At 50.3% G+C, this 17,457-nt stretch overlaps 2 protein-coding genes across 3 annotated transcripts in view; one reads left to right on the top strand and one right to left on the bottom strand.

Moving 5' to 3' along the window:
* DGCR8 (DGCR8, microprocessor complex subunit) overlaps positions 1 to 11,390 on the top strand; it is a 34,233-nt gene extending 22,843 nt beyond the window's left edge. For both annotated transcript variants that reach the window (XM_006915233.3, XM_015592006.2), the window contains exons 10-14: positions 5,615 to 5,715; positions 6,018 to 6,124; positions 7,312 to 7,439; positions 8,765 to 8,878; positions 9,812 to 11,390. In XM_006915233.3, coding sequence (XP_006915295.1) covers positions 5,615 to 5,715; positions 6,018 to 6,124; positions 7,312 to 7,439; positions 8,765 to 8,878; positions 9,812 to 9,895 — 534 coding nt within the window. In that variant the 3' untranslated portion in view covers positions 9,896 to 11,390. The remainder of the gene's footprint in view (positions 1 to 5,614; positions 5,716 to 6,017; positions 6,125 to 7,311; positions 7,440 to 8,764; positions 8,879 to 9,811) is intronic.
* Positions 11,391 to 12,589: 1,199 nt separating this feature from the next.
* TRMT2A (tRNA methyltransferase 2 homolog A) lies at positions 12,590 to 17,423 on the bottom strand. Its single transcript, XM_006915230.3, has 12 exons — positions 17,134 to 17,423; positions 16,376 to 16,908; positions 16,009 to 16,117; positions 15,566 to 15,747; positions 15,291 to 15,405; positions 15,077 to 15,192; positions 14,889 to 15,000; positions 14,153 to 14,275; positions 13,884 to 13,959; positions 13,469 to 13,585; positions 13,206 to 13,302; positions 12,590 to 13,096 (listed from the first exon to the last, which is right to left on the bottom strand). The coding sequence occupies exons 1-12, from the start codon at positions 17,155 to 17,157 to the stop codon at positions 12,856 to 12,858; spliced, it is 1,845 nt and encodes a 614-aa protein (XP_006915292.1). The 5' UTR covers positions 17,158 to 17,423; the 3' UTR covers positions 12,590 to 12,855.
* Positions 17,424 to 17,457: the final 34 nt, after the last annotated feature.

Here is a 17,457-nt window from a genome sequence, read left to right as displayed (position 1 = left end):
CTTTCCCTAGGAGGTGAGGCTGGGACTTTGGTTTTACAGGTGACCAGCCCCATCCCGAAGCTATCTAGGGACCACATTCTGAGCCACCATGTTAGCACATAAACTCCGGTGTGGTCCACAGGGACTCATTTTTAATAACAGAAGATATTCCTGTCTCTCGGGAAATTCTAAGATTTTTAGAACCTCTGTGCCAGGAACTAGACACAATGACCAAATATGTGTTCCATTGCTCTTAAGAGGTTGTTTTACACTTCTAAGTTAATTGTATGTGTGTGCACACCTCCACATTTTGTGTTTTCTCCTCATATTGAAATTTATCAGAAGATAAAGTAGCCTTCCAATCAGGGTGAAGGTTGGAACAGCACATGTCTAACTGATAGGAACAGCCTTCTCTTGCTCCTAAAAAGTTGGTCTGAACCTGGTTGTTTCTGTCCCATTGTCATGAGCAGCTCAGTGGTGGAGGCCACTCTTCCCTGTGGTGTCCCTGTGGAGGTGTGGTTCCAGAGCCATGATGCACTGTACAGAGTGCAGTGTCTCAGCTCAGGCACTGTGGGGGCAGCATCTGCTCCTTGTTTGTAGTCTAGCAGTGAGGGCCCTGACACTTTGGGAGCTCTTGCTGCAGGCTGCTGTCTGCGAAGTGCAGTGGCACAAGGTCCATGTGTGAAGTGGCACAGGTGCAGAACACCCAGAATAAGAGCTGTCTTGGAAGGAAGCAGAGTCTCAGCAAAGCAACTTTGGTATTGATTAAAAAGGGAAAACAGGTGACCAGAATAGGCACTGTTTCCTTTCATAAGGCCTGAAGTGATTTCTTGGTATTTTATTGCTTTTTAGGTAGTTGTGGGTTCGTTGGTGCATAGATATTCTAGTATTTAGGCATTAGTGACCAGTTTTTTGTTTTTTATTTCCAGTTTATTTTTTAAATTTACATGGAGTTAAATTCACTTTTTGGTACAGTTCTATGAGTTTTGACAAATGCATAATTTTGTCATATAACCAATAATACAATCAAGACCATTTTCAGACGAGATCGGGTACATTCAGGGTGGTATGGCTATAGCCTATCAGTACCATTTTCAAATGGTCTTCCCTTCCCAATTCTCTTGAACTCTTCTCTTTGTAGCCAAAATTACCCCCACCTGTATCCCCTGGTAGGCACTTAACTGTCTCTCTAGATTAGCCAGTTCTAGAATGTCGTATCAGTGGGGTCATGGGATAGGCAGCCTTTGAACCAGGCTCCAACTGCACAAGATACATGTGGGATCATCCGCACGGGTGCCTGCGTCGATGGCTGGTTTTTACTGCTCAATAGTGCCCACTGCAGGGCCATGTAGGTGTGCTCTCTTCATTTGAGGTTCACTGGGTATGTTCCCAGTTTTGGGTGATTAGCAATAGGCTGCTGTGAGGCTGTCCATATGAGCGCTGGTAACCACCTAGGAAGGGCTTGCTGGGCCATATGGTAGGTATATGTTTAACTGGAATTGCCTTTGCACCTTTATCAGGTGATCATGTATGTGTGGGTCTGACTCTGGACTCTGTTTTGTCCCCTTGATCTGTGTGTTTTTTCTACCAATTCCACACCATTTTGATAACTTGGAAGTCTTGAAATCACATAGTGTGAATTCTCTAATTTTGTTCCTCTTTTTCAAAAAACACTTTTTGGTTATTCTTACTCCTTTACCTTTCCATATAGAATTTAGAAATATGTCAGTATCTACAAAAAATCCTGAGATTTTGATTGAAAAACTATGTTAAACCTATAGATAAATTGGGAGAGAATTGACATGCTATCAATATTGAATCTTTTAATTCTCAAACTATCTCTATTTATTGAGGTCTTTGATATCTTTTATTGGTGTTTGGTCGTTTTCAGCACACAGATCCCACACATACTTTATTAGATTTAGATTACGTATTACATGTGTTTTCGTTGTGTGAGTAGTATTTTAGTTTCAATTCTGACTTGATTATATACAGAGATGCAATTTACTGTTCGTATATCGAACTTGTATTCTGTGGCTTTGTGAAATACTAGTAGTTTTTCTATAGTTATCTTTGGGATTTCTATGTACAGGATAAGATTGACTGTGATTAAAGATGGTTGTATCACCTATCAGAATGGCTATCATCAGTAAATCAAAAAACAAGTGTTGGAGAGGATGCAGAGAAAAGGGAACCCTCATACATTGTTGGTGGGATTGCAAATTGGTACAGCCACTATGGGAAACATATGGAGGCTTCTCAAAAAATTAAAAATGGATATACCTTTTGACCCAGCAATTACACTTCTGGGTATTTATCCAAAGAAAACCAAAACAATAATTCGTAAAGATCTATGCACCCCAGTATTTTTGGCGGCACAATTTACAATAGCCAAGATATAGAATAACCTAAATGCCCATCAACAGACGATTGCATAAAGAAATTATGGTTCATATATACAATGGAATATTACTCAGCCATTTAAAAAAAAAATGAAATTCTACCATTTGCAACGACATAGATGGACCTAGAGGTTATTATGCTGAGTGAAATAAGTGAGAACAAGAAAGTTAAGTACCATATGATTTCACTTACATGCGGAATCTAAGGAACAAAAAGAACAAACTAATCAAAAACAGACTTACAAATATAGTGGACAATTTGGTGACAGAGGGGAGGGGACTTGGAGGTCTGGGAGAAAGGAATGAAGGGTTAAAGAAGTACAAATTAGTAGTTGATAGATGGTTACAGGATGGGGAGCATGCATAGGGAATGTAGTTAGCATTAATATGTTGGCTAGGTGGAGGGCTAGGGGAGGAAGGGAGCAATTGGAAGGATCATTTTATGAACTATGTAGATGTCTAACCAATGTACTGTATACTTGAAACTAATTAAAATAAATAAATTAAAAAAAAAAAGATGGTTGGACTTTTTCCTTCCCAATCCAGATACTGTCTGTCTGTCTGTCTATCTGTCTATCTATCTGTCTGTCTGTCTATCTATCTATCTATCTATCTATCTATTTATTTATTTAGCTTTATTGTTCCAGCTAGAACCCCTAGGACAATGCTGAGTAGCAGCAGAGTGTGTGGACATCCTTGCCTTGTTTCTCATCTTAGGGAGAAGCATCCAATCTCTTGCTGTTGAGTATGATGTTAGCTGTCAGATGATTTTATCAGGTTGAGGAAAGTCTCTTCCTTTTTTGTCGAGTGTTTTTATCATGAATAGGTGTTTGATTTTATCAAATGCCCGTTCTCTATTAACATTATCATAAAGTTTTTCTTTGTTAATATAGTGAGTTGTTGATTGATTTTTTAAAATACATTCCTGGGATAAGGCTTATTTGGGCATGGTATATGTTCCTTTTTATGTGTTAATGGTTTCAATTTACTAATACTGTTTGGGATTTTTACACTTGGATTGTGAGGGACTTTAGTTCGTAGTTTTTTTATACTTTCTTGTTATGGTGTTGATATCAGAGTACTGCTAGCATCATAAAATGAGTTGGCAATTTTCCCTCTTGAGATTTTTTTAAAAGAGTCTGTAGAATCGGTGTCATTTTTTCCTTAAATGTTTGGTAATCATAATGAAGCCATCTGCACCTGGAGTTTTCTTTGCAGGAAAGTTTTTAACTACAACTTGAATTTATTGAATAGAATAAGGCAATTCAGATTGTGTTTTTTTAGGAATTGGTCTGTTTTATCTAAATTTTTGAATTTATGGATATTGGGCTGTCTGTGGTGCTCCCTTATGATCTTCACTGTCTGTGGGGTACTGATCACCCAGGCTCTCTTGTGCTGTTGTCAGTGGGTCAGTTCTCTCTCATCGGCAACACGTGGCTGTGGCCACTTGGTACAGGTAATTGTGGTATGGGCCTTTACCAGAGGCTGTTGGGTGTTTCGGAGCTTCTGAGTTGGGGTAGAGGGAGAGAGAGAGACAGAGCGCAAGTGTGAGAATGTTTGTGTTGACCTCAGCTCTATCCAGGAGAAACCTGGTGTTACAGGGTATGCAGGTTGTTTTACACCTTCTTGGCCTGATTACGAGTCTATAGCCCAAGTGCTGAATGTTGGCTAGAGAGTGGGTCTTTACAGGCTAGATGAGAAAACCAGACACTACTGATGGGTGGGCTGCCTGGCCAGCCATTGAGGACTGGTCCAGGGTATGACATCTTGGTGAGTAACTTTGCCTGGAAACTGATCCACACTGGTGCGGGTGCTTGGGAGTGGAGGCGTCCTTTGGGAACCTGTTGAAAGACAAATAGCCAAATGATAGCAAGAGAATTTCCTGCTCACCAGAATCAGCAATCCTCTTCAGAAACAGTGCCTTTCTTTCTCTGACTCAGTCATAGTAAGCCTGCCTCCTTACTGAAGCAGGTGGTGGGAGAGGAACCCCTGCTTTTCTGCCCAGAGCAGCTGTTTCATGTGTTCCTATAAGAAGAGGGGAGAGGGAGGTGGAGAGAGGGCCAGGTGGATATGGGAGTGATTCTGCCACAAAGCCAAGGAAAGCTTGGGGCTGCCAGAAGCTGGGAAAGTCAAGGAAGGATCCTTTCTGAGAGGCTTTAGAGGGAACAGGGCCCTGCGGACACATTGGTTTTGGACTTCTGGCCTCCAGAATTGTGAGAAAAGAAATTTCTGTTGTTTAAGCCACCCAATTTGAGTACTATGTTATGACATCCCTGGGACTCTAACATAGTCTCCACTGGGGATGTGGACCATGTTCCTGAGTTAACTAGACAGGATCCTCATTTACTGGGGGGTGGTTGGGGTCAGAGCCACCTCCTAGCTGGTGTTTCTCTTTTGTGCATAACTTCCTTTTTTTCCCTTAACTGGTTAAGTGATTTCCTGTTAACTCTTCTTCTTCTTCTTCTTTTTTTTTTTTTTAAGAGTCAGAAGGAAAGCTTATTAGAAAATGGGTAACACTCCACAGACAGAGCATTGTCTCCTCTCAGAGGCAGAGAGTGAGAGGGACTCTGAGTGTTCAGGGAATTCAGTTTTTACATAATTCTTTAGTTCCTATTTCCTTTGATATGGACATACAGTGAGGAAGGGGAAGGAGAAGAGTATGTAGTCTGCAAGACCTACTGGCAGTTTCCAGCCTTTAATCCATAGTTTCCCCATCCCTGTTAACTCTTAACCTTTCTGTTCTTTGGTCACAGGGATCGGTTTTAGAGCCAGGATCACTTTGTATTTGAGACTAGAGCCAGGCCAGACCCTTTGCAGCCTTCAGGGAGATTGGCCTATTAGACTACAGCTTTTGTGTCTGGTTAATTTTCTCTCTTTTATAATCTCACTTAGATAATCTTCAAGTTTTTCTCTGAAGTTTCGTTTATCTTTAGATTTCTGACAAATTGTGTCATCAGGCTCAGATTCAGAAAAGGCTCCCCAGGCTGTGTAGCCCAGGCCCTCACTGCACCAGGGTCTCCCACCCCATTCGCAGCACTCTCTTCAGCCTTGTGCAATGCATCTCCTTGTCCATGTCTCAGAGGGCCAGCTGGACAGTGACATGGGGGTGTGTGATGTGCTACATGAGGTAATAAGGACAGGAAGCCTCTGGGAAAATCAGACAGCATGGGGAAGAGCTCTGCGAGACTGGTGGGCATGGTCCAGCACTTAGAAGTGGCTGCTTTGTTTTGTAGTATTTTAACCACATCAGTATCGAGGACTCAAGGGTCTACGAGCTGACCAGCAAGGCCGGACTGTTGTCTCCCTATCAGATCCTCCACGAGTGCCTTAAAAGGTAGGATGGGGGCTTCTCCCTGGGCGCCCAACATTTTTATTGGCTGTTTATCTTGGCTCAAGAGGCGATGCTAAAGGCCAAGCCATTGCAAGTGTACCCTGTGTGCACAGAAGCCCCTCTGCCTGGTGGTCCATCAGAGCCCTGTGGGATTGGGACAGGTATACTTGGAGAACCTCTTCCTCTTCAGCTGAGCAGTTTGGGGAAGAATTGACATTGTCTTCAGAGGACTCTTAAAGAGCTTTCTGGAAGCAGCTGTTTTCTCCTCAGCTGATGTCACCCATTGTCTTTGTTTTCTCTTAAAGAAACCATGGAATGGGTGACACATCCATCAAGTTTGAAGTGGTTCCTGGTAAAAACCAGAAGAGTGAATATGTCATGGCGTGCGGAAAGCACACAGTGCGCGGCTGGTGTAAGGAACTTCCCTTCCTCCCTGCTGTCAGATGACCACTGAGGGGTATTGCCCTGCTGATGCCCCTCTCTGGCCTCCCTGGGGGTTTTGAGCCCCTGTGGCTTGGTCTTTGGCCACTGCCCTGCTGTTGACTCCCAAGCTCCAGCCATGTACACTGATCACCTGTAGCCGTGATAGTCTTTTCTGCACCACCTCTGTCCTCCCTATCCCAGGCTTGGGCTGGTCATTCTGGCTAGGCCTTTTATCTTTACCCCTGTCTAGCCCTTGGTCCTTGTGGTGGGAGGAGGTCATCCTACTCGAGTGGCAGCAGAATCTCCACCCTGCTGCTCTCTGCGTTCCTGTGCTGGGCATGTGCCGCCCCCTCTGCCTTCTGGTCTGTGTCTACTACCTGTGCTCTTTACCTAATTTGGGGTTTGAAGTAACCACTTTTTAAAATATAACTTTATTTTAAAAGAAACTTGGTATAACTACTATAACCACAAAGCCAGTGCTGTGTAAATTGGAAGGTAATGCACAAGTTGGCCCTGGGAAAATTGCAGAACCACATTCAGACCCTGTGTGCCCTGTGCTCCAGCAGACACCAGTCCCACTGGGACATGTTCCTGAGTAGGTAGGCGGGGCATGGGACAGAGGAGGAATCCTGGTGTTGGGACTCCCTCCTCTGAGCCGGGAGGCCCTATATGGAAACGTGGCTAGCTTTGGCCTACCAAGCCAGAATTCCCACCTGGCACTTGCTGTTTTCCAGACCCACCCTGTACTCTAGCCAAAGCATACACACACCCTCTGGAAACTGGAAACTCCTGTGGGCTTTCTGATAGAGCCCTCCTCCCGTGCCTGCCTCCAAGGAGCCCCAGGCCACATGCTTCATGGCGCCTCATTGCTGCTTGTCTGTGTATCTAAAAATATGGGGTTGTAGCAGGAGGGAGGCCTCTTAAGCTGTGTGACTTACTTTGTTCACATCCTGACCTGGAGCTTCTGATGGGCTATTCTATGAAGTGGGGTAGCGTGTGGGCCCTGGCCTGAGGTTGTGAGATGCCGGTGCCCAGTGTGGTATCAGAGCACTTCTCTTCCCCCTTCCTATAGAATGTGCCTTCAGACAGGTGAGCTCCTGTCTAGGTGAGGTGGCCATGATGTGGACATCTTGATGTTTGTGATTCTATCTCTGCATGTCCTCTCCCTCTTTACAGGTAAGAATAAGAGAGTTGGGAAGCAGTTAGCCTCTCAGAAAATCCTGCAGCTGCTGCACCCACATGTCAAGAACTGGGGGTCTTTACTGCGCATGTATGGCCGAGAAAGCAGCAAGATGGTCAAACAGGTAACAAGACTCCTCTCCCAACCCTGGAGTACATGTGTGGTGTCCCACTGACACTGGGGACAGGGTTGTGTAGCTCTGTTCTTAATCATGGCTACCTCTCCTGGGTTTTCTGCTGGGCTATGCCTGTGACTTTGTTGGGGTGGGGGTCATCCATGCACAAGTGCCTGGGCCTGGCTCTGGCAATGTGGGGAGGGAGTTGGAGCATCAGATGGTGTAGATGGTGAGTGCTGCCTGCCCTGAGTTATTAGTCCAGTGGCAGGAGCCCTTGTGCTAATTTGAGGCCACTCAGTGGCTAAGAGCGAGTATGCAGAGGCAGCTCTCCTGGCTACAAACACCAGTCATCCTGAATGTGTTGTCTGTTTTAATTCTGCTGCTTTTACCAAGATATTGAGATTTAAACCAATATCCTTAGGTTCGTGTGCTTTGTGGGGTGGAGGGAAGTACTGGGAGGTGAGTGTATATGTTTTTGATTTTGCCTCTGATGTTTACAGAAATGGTTTGGGTTATCAACATCCCAGTAAGTGGAGGGATGGTGTAGAGGATGGGGACTGCAGGTGGTGACTGAGGACCATGCTGTGTGGATCCTTAGGCCATCCCTGAAGAGGCAAAAAAAAGCCCTCAATCCGGGCATGACAGTGGTGTGAGGGAGGTGATGGGTCCCCCAAGGTACTTAGAGGAACCTCAGGATATGTCTTATTGAGAAAACTTGAATGCAATGCAGATGAAGCTTACTCTTGTCTTTCGTATATGCCTGCCTTCTGTGCATCCTCTCTGGCTAAGATTGAAAGCCCACTTTGTGGGTGGGAATTCTTTCTAAGCTGGAGGGGTCTGACCCAGGCACAGCCCACCATGCAGCTTTTGTAGGGGAAGTGAAGTCTGGCACCCCAGGCACAGCAATTGTCCTGAGAGATGGAGGGCCTCAGAACAGTTTGAGCCTGCTCTGAAAGTCTAGGGTATGCAGAGAGCTTAGCTTTGGGGACTGATGGCCTCCTAGCCAGGGTGTGTCACTCCAGTCTGAGGGCTCTGGGCACAGTGAGTCCCTGGCGAGTGGCTGTGTCCAAGGCTCTGTCTAGCTTCCCTGTAGTGCCTGGACAGGAGCAGAGACAGCTGGGTGCTAGGGTGCCTTTGCTCTGTGAAGGGAGGAGGTCGTGGCTTTGTGCCTGCTGAGGATGGAGCAGTGGGGACAGCGTGGACTCTACCATGTTCTCTGCTTCTGCATCAGCCCACCAGGTGCAGGTTGAGGGTGGGCAGCCAGTGTTGGGTCATGCAGCTCTAGTTCCTGACCCCCGGGGGGCAGTCCTGAGAGTGAGGCACTGCTCCCCCAGGAGACATCAGACAAGAGCGTAATTGAGCTGCAGCAGTACGCCAAGAAGAACAAGCCGAATCTGCACATTCTGAGCAAGCTGCAGGAGGAGATGAAGAGGCTGGCGGAGGAGAGGGTGAGCATGGGCCATGGCTCCTCCATGCTCTCCCATTTCCTTACCCCAAGATGGGAGGGGCACCAAGCTGTCTCGTATTGTGGTAGCTGTAGGGAGAAAGCCATCCTTTGGGAACCCGTTACTAGCTTCTGAGGCCTTGGCAGTGCCTGGGCACCTGAAAAGCCCTAATCCTTCTAGATTAGATTTGCTTTTCCTTGAGCTTTGGCAATTTATGATACTTGCACCACATCACCTTATTTTTACTTATCTGGCACCCCTGGCTGTAGTGGGGTCCAGTCTTTTGTGTTCTGACTCTGGGTACCCTCTCAGTGCTTTTCGTTTGAGAGAGGAACAGTACACTGGCTAGGCCCCTCCTCATTCAGGGTCCTTGTGGGTGACGCTGCCATCCTGGACCTCTTCCTCCTGGAGCCCTAGGCAGTTCTGTGAGGGGGGGAGTGTGGTTTACAGAACAGTTGAACCTGGTTAGGACTCAGTCCTTGTGCAATTTCCTAAAACCACCCATGCAAGGGGCCTCTGGACTTGGACCCTTTCAGCTATGTATCAGCTTGGGCCTGTATAACTCTGTTGTCTCTGTAATCTTTCTAGTCTAAGAGATCCCTCACTTCTGCCCTTAGGTAGGGGTGGGGAGAGAGACCCACCTAGGTAACTGTGATCTTGGCCCTTCACTTCTGAGTGTGTGTCCTGATTCCCAGGGAAGTACCATCATGCGGATGTGGTGCTCTGCCAACACCCCCACCTCCCCCCTCAGGCCTTCCCTCTTCTTTCCAGCCTGGCATTGCAAAGCACGGGTGCCCTCTTACTCCAGAGGTTGCCTGGCACCAGTCTGCTGGGCTCACCACCCACCTGCCCATCCCCCACCAGAGCCTCTCTCTCCTGAAATCGGGCTGCATGTTCCCACCTCACTGGCATCCTTAACCTTCATTGTTCTTCCAGGAGGAGACGCGGAAGAAGCCCAAGATGTCTATTGTGGCGTCTGCCCAGCCTGGCGGCGAGCCTCTGTGCACTGTGGATGTGTGAGGGAGTGGCAGGCTGGGTGTGGGGACTGCCAGCTCCACTGCCAGGGAGACCACACACTTCTCTGCAGCCTTGCGCCTTCCATCTAAATTCTTCCCCTATGGCCCCATGTCTGAGGGCTGGGGCCAGAGGGGGGGAGCTCTCCGGTACATGGGGACAGCCAGGGCCATGTACTGTTTCCTTGGGGGCCACCCACGGGTCTGAGTATACTTGTTCAAGCATCAACTCAGCCTGCCTGCACAAGTGGAAGCCAAGCTTGGAGGTAGCTGTGGACTTCTGCTTGTGTGAACTTGTTGCAGATTGGTTTTATGAAGGTTTTAATGAATTTTAGTATATAACATGCACTGACAAGAAATGATAGCTGGATGACAGATGAAATGAGAAAATGATGGCCAAGTCCTATGGTGCCCTGTACCCAGGGCTCCTGTGGGCCACTGCAGGGACCTAGTCAGAAGGCGCACGCTGGCACCCCATTCCCTTTCCTGCTTCCTGTGTTTCCCCTTTTTCTCTGAAAATGTTAAAACAGGAAGGAGTATTTCAGACCTTTTTGGTTTAAGATAAGTACAATTTTAGCATCAGAACTATTTTTCAGAGATTGCAGGCAAACCATCAAGGTGATTGCTCTTTAGCCAGTGTGAGTCTCCACCTGGCTTGTTGGCCTGGCCCTGGGCTGGGGTGTGGTCCATTTTACTGAGTAAGTCTTAATGCCCTAAAAAACACGCCTTCTTAGACCCTGAGGCCCCTCACCTTTGCTGGCCTCTAGCAGTTTTTTACTGAAGATTTTTGCACAGTCAATTTCCATCAGTCCACCCTTCAATTTTTAAAGCTTTTAAGATATTTTAGCATTTGGGAAGAAACTTTTACAGTGAGTAGAAGATAGATTTGGAATCATGTAGCAGATATAAACAATGCATTTTAGCATGTGGATTTATTTAAGAGGAAACAAGGACCTTCAGTGCAATCCATTCTTGATCACAAACTGGCACTCCTCTCCAGACCTGGTGCAAGCACATGGGAGGGTAGCTCTAACTGTTCTGTGACTTCACTGGATTTCAAAGGCAGCCGCCTTGTGCATCCAGGCCTGGTGACCAGCTTGCTCCTCTGACCAGTAGCCTATGCTCTCCAGGTGGCCCCTGTGGACAGGTACAAGGATAGATGTGACCCTGCCTTGAGTCCCAGGGGATTTGGGTGTGCTTGGGGTCCTGGGTTGTCTCCACATGCAAGGTAGTAGTGGTCAACCATTGGCTCCCTGTCCCTAGCACCTATTCAGGGTACCACATGCTCATGGCATACTGCCAGATGCAGGAGCCCAGCACTGGTTTGCATTGTCATGTTCCTCGGGTGTGCCCATCTTCTACTACATCCCTTATGGATGGTGTTGATGGCATTTGTTTCCAGGAAGACAATGTTGGCCTTGTGGGCCATCCACAGTGTATCCCTCCTTTACCACCTGTGTGACCAAGGTTGGCTTCTTTGTTGACCTTTATAAAACAAACTCCTCAAAACATGTTGCTGTAATTAGATACTTTCTTTCTTGCTTCTTGTCTGCAGCTAATAATCATTTGACCGTGACTGTTTGCCCTTAAAACAGCCAGATGCACCATTGTGAACCAAAGATTCAAGACAATGTTGGCCTTGTGGGCCATCCACAGTGTATCCCTCCTTTACCACCTGTGTGACCAAGGTTGGCTTCTTTGTTGACCTTTATAAAACAAAATCCTCAAATCAAGTTGCTGTAATTAGATACTTGCTTCTGTCTTGCCTGTCTGCAGCTGTGAATAATCATTTGACCGTGACTGTTTGCCCTTAAAACAGCCAGATGCACCATTGTGAACCAAAGCTTTGTGCACACGTTACTAGAAGCAGGTGAGCCTCACTGTGGCCGGCTTCCCCACGTCCTTCTGTCCCATGTGTGGGTATGAATGTTGTGTGCATACAGCTGTGCTGCGGGGGTGGTGGGCAGGGAGAGCCTGTACTGATGCCACCTCAGTGCATCATGTACCTCCCAGGTGGCGGCTGGGTCATGGCTGTAATGGCGAGCCTTGATTGTCTGGACACATAAAGCAAAACTGTCCAAAAGGTTCTGATTGGTGTTTCTTCTAACTGGGAGATTGGGGGCCTTGACCCTCAACTGGCCAGGACCTCTCTGGCGTAATCCCCAATAGGCTGGGGCATTTGCCTGGACATAGCTGCTCTGGTAGCAGCTGAGTGGTGTCCCATCCCAGCCCCTTCCTTGGTCACCATGGATGTGGCCTTCCTTTAGGGCTCAGGGCCAATTGGGGATGGAGTGAGGTCAAGGGTCCTTTCAGTTGGTACAGTTAAGTCAGGGGCTAGGTAGCCAGGGCCAGCCCCTTGCCATGCTTTCCACCCCCACATAAACACTTGGCACTCAGCCATGAGATCTGAATCTCATGTTTTTCCTCTGGGTTAAACATAAAACTAGGCTTTCTATCAAACAGCAAGCCCTGCTGTGACTTGTGTGGTGCAGACGGGCTAGAAGAGCTGTCTCAACACTTAGCCTCATATGGGTCAATTCTTGGCTGTGCCCAGAGCTGGCAAGGTGCTAACAAAAGCCAGAGACTTAGACTTATCCCCAAGGCACTGCCCAGAGTGCCCTCCTGGCTCTGGCTCTGTACCCTGTAATGTCAGGCAGAGGAACCCCCGTGTGGCAAAGCTCTAAGTTCTCATTACAGAAACAGAAGTTCAGTAATTGTTTATTCTGGCCTTTGTGGCTCATCTGGTTCAAAAGAATGAGGGGAGTAGGTGCGGGTACAGTATGTAGGAATCCATGGTCCACAGGGACAGGCTGGCCCTAGGCAGAAGAGCCAGGTCTTGTGCCCTGTTTGTTACTGCCTCTGAGCATCTTGGGGTGAGGTAAAGACTCCAGGAGCCCCTTGGTTTCTGCCCCTGTGATGTAGACTGGCTGTTATTCTGGAAGGGCTGGTCTCTACTGTTCCAGGGGTCTAGGAAGAGGGGGAGGCCCCAACAGTTGCTTGCTGGGTCTGGGTATCATCTGGGGGCTCTGGTAAGGGCTGAGCTGGAGGGTTCTGGGGCTCCAGGATCCCTGTGCCATTGGGGTGCTCCACCCTTTCGAACAAGATGACCATTTCGCAATGTGGGGTCTGCGGGAACAGGTCCACGGCCACAGCCTTGACTGGCCGGAAGGGGGTGCCCTTCACTCTGTTAGATGGGGTCCGGCAGAGGCTGTGGTGGGAAGGGAGCAATCAAGGTCAGCCATATGGATGGGGTTCCTGTTACGGGTGTGGGGCTAGGTGCTGCCCCAGTCCACCCCAGGCCCCCACCTCATACTCACTCCACAAAGTTGCCCATGGCCGCCCACGGGTTGCAGGAGACATACAGAAGCCGCTTGAGGTTCTCAGCTCTGCGGACAGCGAGGATCACTTTGGAATCTGCGGAGATAGATTCCTCAAGGGAGGGTCCTTAAGGGTCTGTACCTTAAGAAAGGTACTGGAGCCCAGTGAATGGGGATATCAGGCCTGAGGCTGCACAGCCCAGTATACCACCCAGATATCACTTCCCTCTTCTCCATACCACCTCCAAATGGAGGCCACTCACGCAGGCCAGCACGGGGTGGGTCCAGGATGGCAACAAGCTGCTGGGAGGCCATTCTGCTCACTAGGGCGGGCACCAGGTCCTCAGCCCTCCCGCAGTGGAACTCAACGTTGCTCAACTCTGTAGATGGCACAGCAGCCGGGTCAGGACCCAATGCCCCATGAAGCCTGCCCAGCTACCTGGTGTCCTAAAGCCCCTGGCAAGAGGTACTTTAGGTAAACCCACTGGCCAAGGAACCTGCTCGTCCTTCCTACTGCATCAAGCAGTCCTAGGCATTGTGGACATAAAAGAGAAGCCCTGCTGTACTCTCTGCACAGACTGCCCCACTCTAGCCCTTGGTCATAGAAGCCATGTAGTGAGTTCCAGGTGTTACCCTGAGGTATACGAGACGGGTGACTGCCTGCCATGTGGCTCTCACCATTGTTGCAGGCGTTTACCCGGGCATCCTCCACGGCTTCCTGGCACAGCTCAATCCCCACGACTCTCTTCACCTTCTGAAGTGAGGGAAAGGGCACAGACTGATGGTACCTTGCCCCACCGTGGAGGCTTCTTGGGAAGGGGAGTAGCAGTAGGCATTGTGGGGAAAAGAGGATCTGGGGCAGAGTGGGGGTCACCAGGGGTCATGAAGTAACAGCACAAGGGTGAGGTAGGGAGAGGGCATCCTTAACTTGAGGCAGGAGAGCTTACCCGGGCTAAGGCCAGGCCAATGGTGCCTGTGCCACAGCACACATCCAGCACTGTGCTCTCAGAGTCCAGCTGGGCCCAGTCTTGGATGACTGTGTAGAGCTCCTCAGCCGCTGGGCTATTCACCTGGTAGGTAAGCCGGCACCACCCAGGATGTCAGAGCAGCCCCCCACTGCCCAGGTCAGCCTACCCTCCTGCAGCCCCCAGCAAGTGCCTGCACTCCCCAGGGCTCTCTCCCTGCTAGGAGACCTGTGGCCCAATCCCAGGCGCACTCACCCTCTTTCTAGGGCTCCTGCTTCCATCCCTTCCCCACCTCTAACTGCCTAAGTGCCCCAGGGCTAGTTTTCAACTGCCCCTCCATCCTTAAGATGCTGGGTGGCCTCACCCAGGACCCTGGCTTTAAAAAGCACTCTGATGCTGACACACTCAGTGCCAGATGTGTGGGACCCCAACAGCAACATCAAGCATAGAAGATTCCAACAGAGCTAGATTCCAACAAAACTAACACCAGAGCCCTGGTGTCACCCTGACTCCCACTCCCACATATCACTCAGCAGAACTGTCACAAGGGTCTAGCTAGTGCAAGTGACTTCTTTCCTACCTCATAGCCGTTGCAGCTCCTTGCCTAGATGCCCTTAACAACTTACTGCCACCCTTGCTGACTGCCCCAATTACAGCCTGACGTCACGTCAGGACTCCCCTTCGTGTGTCTTCAAGATCCCCAGGGACTCTGGACTACCTGGAAGAAGGCATGAGGGGAGATCTGGAAGGTCAACCCCAGCAGATCCTCATGGATGTACCGGTCCCCAGCCACGTGCTCCAGGGGCAGGCCCTCTTGGCTGGGAGCCTTTCTGTGGGTGGTGGGGCCAGTTGGTCAGTGTCACCAACCCTTGCAGGAACCCACCCCCCCTCCCCATAGTTCCTCACCGCTGTCCCTCCTTCACGAAGTAGAGGCAGGTCACCCCACTGGCCTTGCCCGGCCCTGCTATGAAGTACTGTGCCAAGGAGGCCTTCAGCTCCGTCAGCTCCTCAGGGCTCAGTTTCTGGAGAAGGCAGTAGAAAAAGCCCTTTAAGGTTCTGATGCATGTAGCCCACTCCAGCAGGGACACCCTCCCCCCAACTGGGTCACGCTGCCTGAGACCTGAGGATGGAAGTAGGCAATGGCCATGGCTTGGCCTCGGCGGCTGGTGCGCACTGTCAACTGCTTCCAGTGGCCCGAGTATGTCTCTGGGTCATATGCAGAGTATGGAGTAGACCTGTGGGAGCCACAAGCAGGCCTGAGTTCCCGACAAATGCTGACCAGAACTGGGTGAGCAGCCTCCCTGATCTCTCCTCCAGCCACACCCACCAGGCAGGACCAGGCCCTCTGCTCTCACTACCTTAGGACATCCCAAAGTGCCAGCCACAAGTCCTCACCGGATGAACTCCTGGAATGTTTTCACCACCTGCTTGGTAGCCTTGGGGATGTGCACGGTGTCAAAGGGAGCCGCCACAGCACATGTACCCCCCTTGTATTTGCCTAGCCGGCAGCCAACAGTGTTGTCCTTCCCGTCTACCCCAACGCCGACCAGAAACTCACACTTGTTTCGATACTCGGTCTGCAGGGCAGATGGAGGGAGGCAGAGACACAGCTGACCTTACCGTGGCAGTTCCACACGAGTGCACTGAGGGAACACCAAAGTTAGAGATGGCAATGAGAGGCTCCAGCTCCCCCATAAGATCTGGCAGTCCACGGGACAAGGCTGACAACTAGTTGTTATGTGATGAGTAAGAAAAGTTAAGTATAAAACAGGAAGAGGGATGGGAAAGGGCAGGAACAGCTTCTTAAAGAGCGTAGGGTGAAAGATTGTAGGCCTGACCTGCTGGGGTGACGGCCTGACCCCGTCCAGCGGGCAGCAGGCCTTGTTGTGCTTGTGCTTCTGCGAGAGTAGCCAGGGAAGCAGGGCGCGATTGGTGTTCCCAATTTCCCTGCAGGATTGGGTGGGGCCGGGGTTGGACTCAGCCTGCTGTCCCCAACCCATATTCAGCCACTATGCAAAGCCCAGGCACCCCAGCTCCTCCCTTGGGACCTCATTATCCCCATTGATAACACAGAGGTCTTAGTGCTTAGCTCCCCAAGAGACCACGCAGACCCTGAGGGTGTCTGTACAGTGCACAGGGTGGGCTGAGCAAACACAGAGCTGGGCAGAACTCCAACACCAAGGGAGTGACTGTGCCCATACTCACTTGGCGAGCTTCTGCAGCACCTGCTCGCACTCCAGCCGCTTCCGTTCAAGCTGCTCAGCATAGGGCACAGTCCAAAGAGGGGTCACTACATCATTCACGCACGTGGCTGGCGGCTCACTCTCATCCTCACGCCGCCTCTTCTTGGCCATGGGATCAACCTTGGGCCTTGCCAGGCGCACGCTAAGAGGACGGCCCTTCCAGAGGGCACCATGCAGCACACGCAAGGCCTTGTCACGCTCAGCGGCACTGCGGAATGTCACAAAGGCGCAGGGAGGTTGCCCGAAAAGTTTGGTCTTATGGGGCTGCAGACCAAAGCGACCCAGAAACCTCCGGACATCGCTGAAACTGGCGTGGCGTGGCACGTTCTGCAGCTCCAACTTGAAGATCTCCGAAGTGAACAAGTCGTCCCTGATGTAGTTGTAGAGCCCAGGCTGAGGCTCTGACTCTGCAGCCTCCCCAACCCTCTCTTCCTCCTTCTTCTCTTGGGGGGCATTGTTGCTCTCCTGGCCGCAGCCCTCCACTGGCCCTGGGCCCTGTGTGGAGACAAGCAGGGGCTGGACTGAGGATTGGACCCTGAGGCCCGAACACCCAGGCTACCTGGTCCTACCTCTTTCTGTCCCCACTCCCTTCTTCCTCGCTCTCCCATCTCACTCCCCCATCCCCAGAGGTTCCCTACCGCTCCCCGCCAACTCCATTCCCTCCCAGGCAGTCCGCCATCTTCGTCTCGCGTCCCTCGCTAGGTTCTTCCTTCACTTTACTTCGTTGTCGAGCTCGGCACTCATCGTCCGGTTCGTCTGCTGCCTGGACTGGGGGCTCCAAGAGGGCCGCCTCGCTCTGGGCCTGGCGCACCACGGGCGCTCAGAGCGCGGGTGCGGCGTCGCGAGAGGCGGGGGCGGGACTCAAATCCTCTGTGCTCAGGTCCGGGTTTCAGGCGTGGGCTGCGCCGCCTGCCACCAGCGGCCCGCGCCAGCTGCTCACCTCGCCGGCCGCTCTCCTGTCCGCCAGCGGGTGCAGACGAGGCGGTGCGTCTCTATCGTCTTGGCTTCCGGTAACGTCATCGCCACGCGCTGGCGCCGGCGCTG

This window comes from Pteropus alecto, unplaced genomic scaffold, assembly GCF_000325575.1.
Source record: "Pteropus alecto unplaced genomic scaffold, ASM32557v1 scaffold135, whole genome shotgun sequence".
Taxonomy (NCBI): Eukaryota; Metazoa; Chordata; class Mammalia; order Chiroptera; family Pteropodidae; genus Pteropus; species Pteropus alecto.
This window is presented reverse-complemented; position numbering and strand designations above follow the sequence as displayed.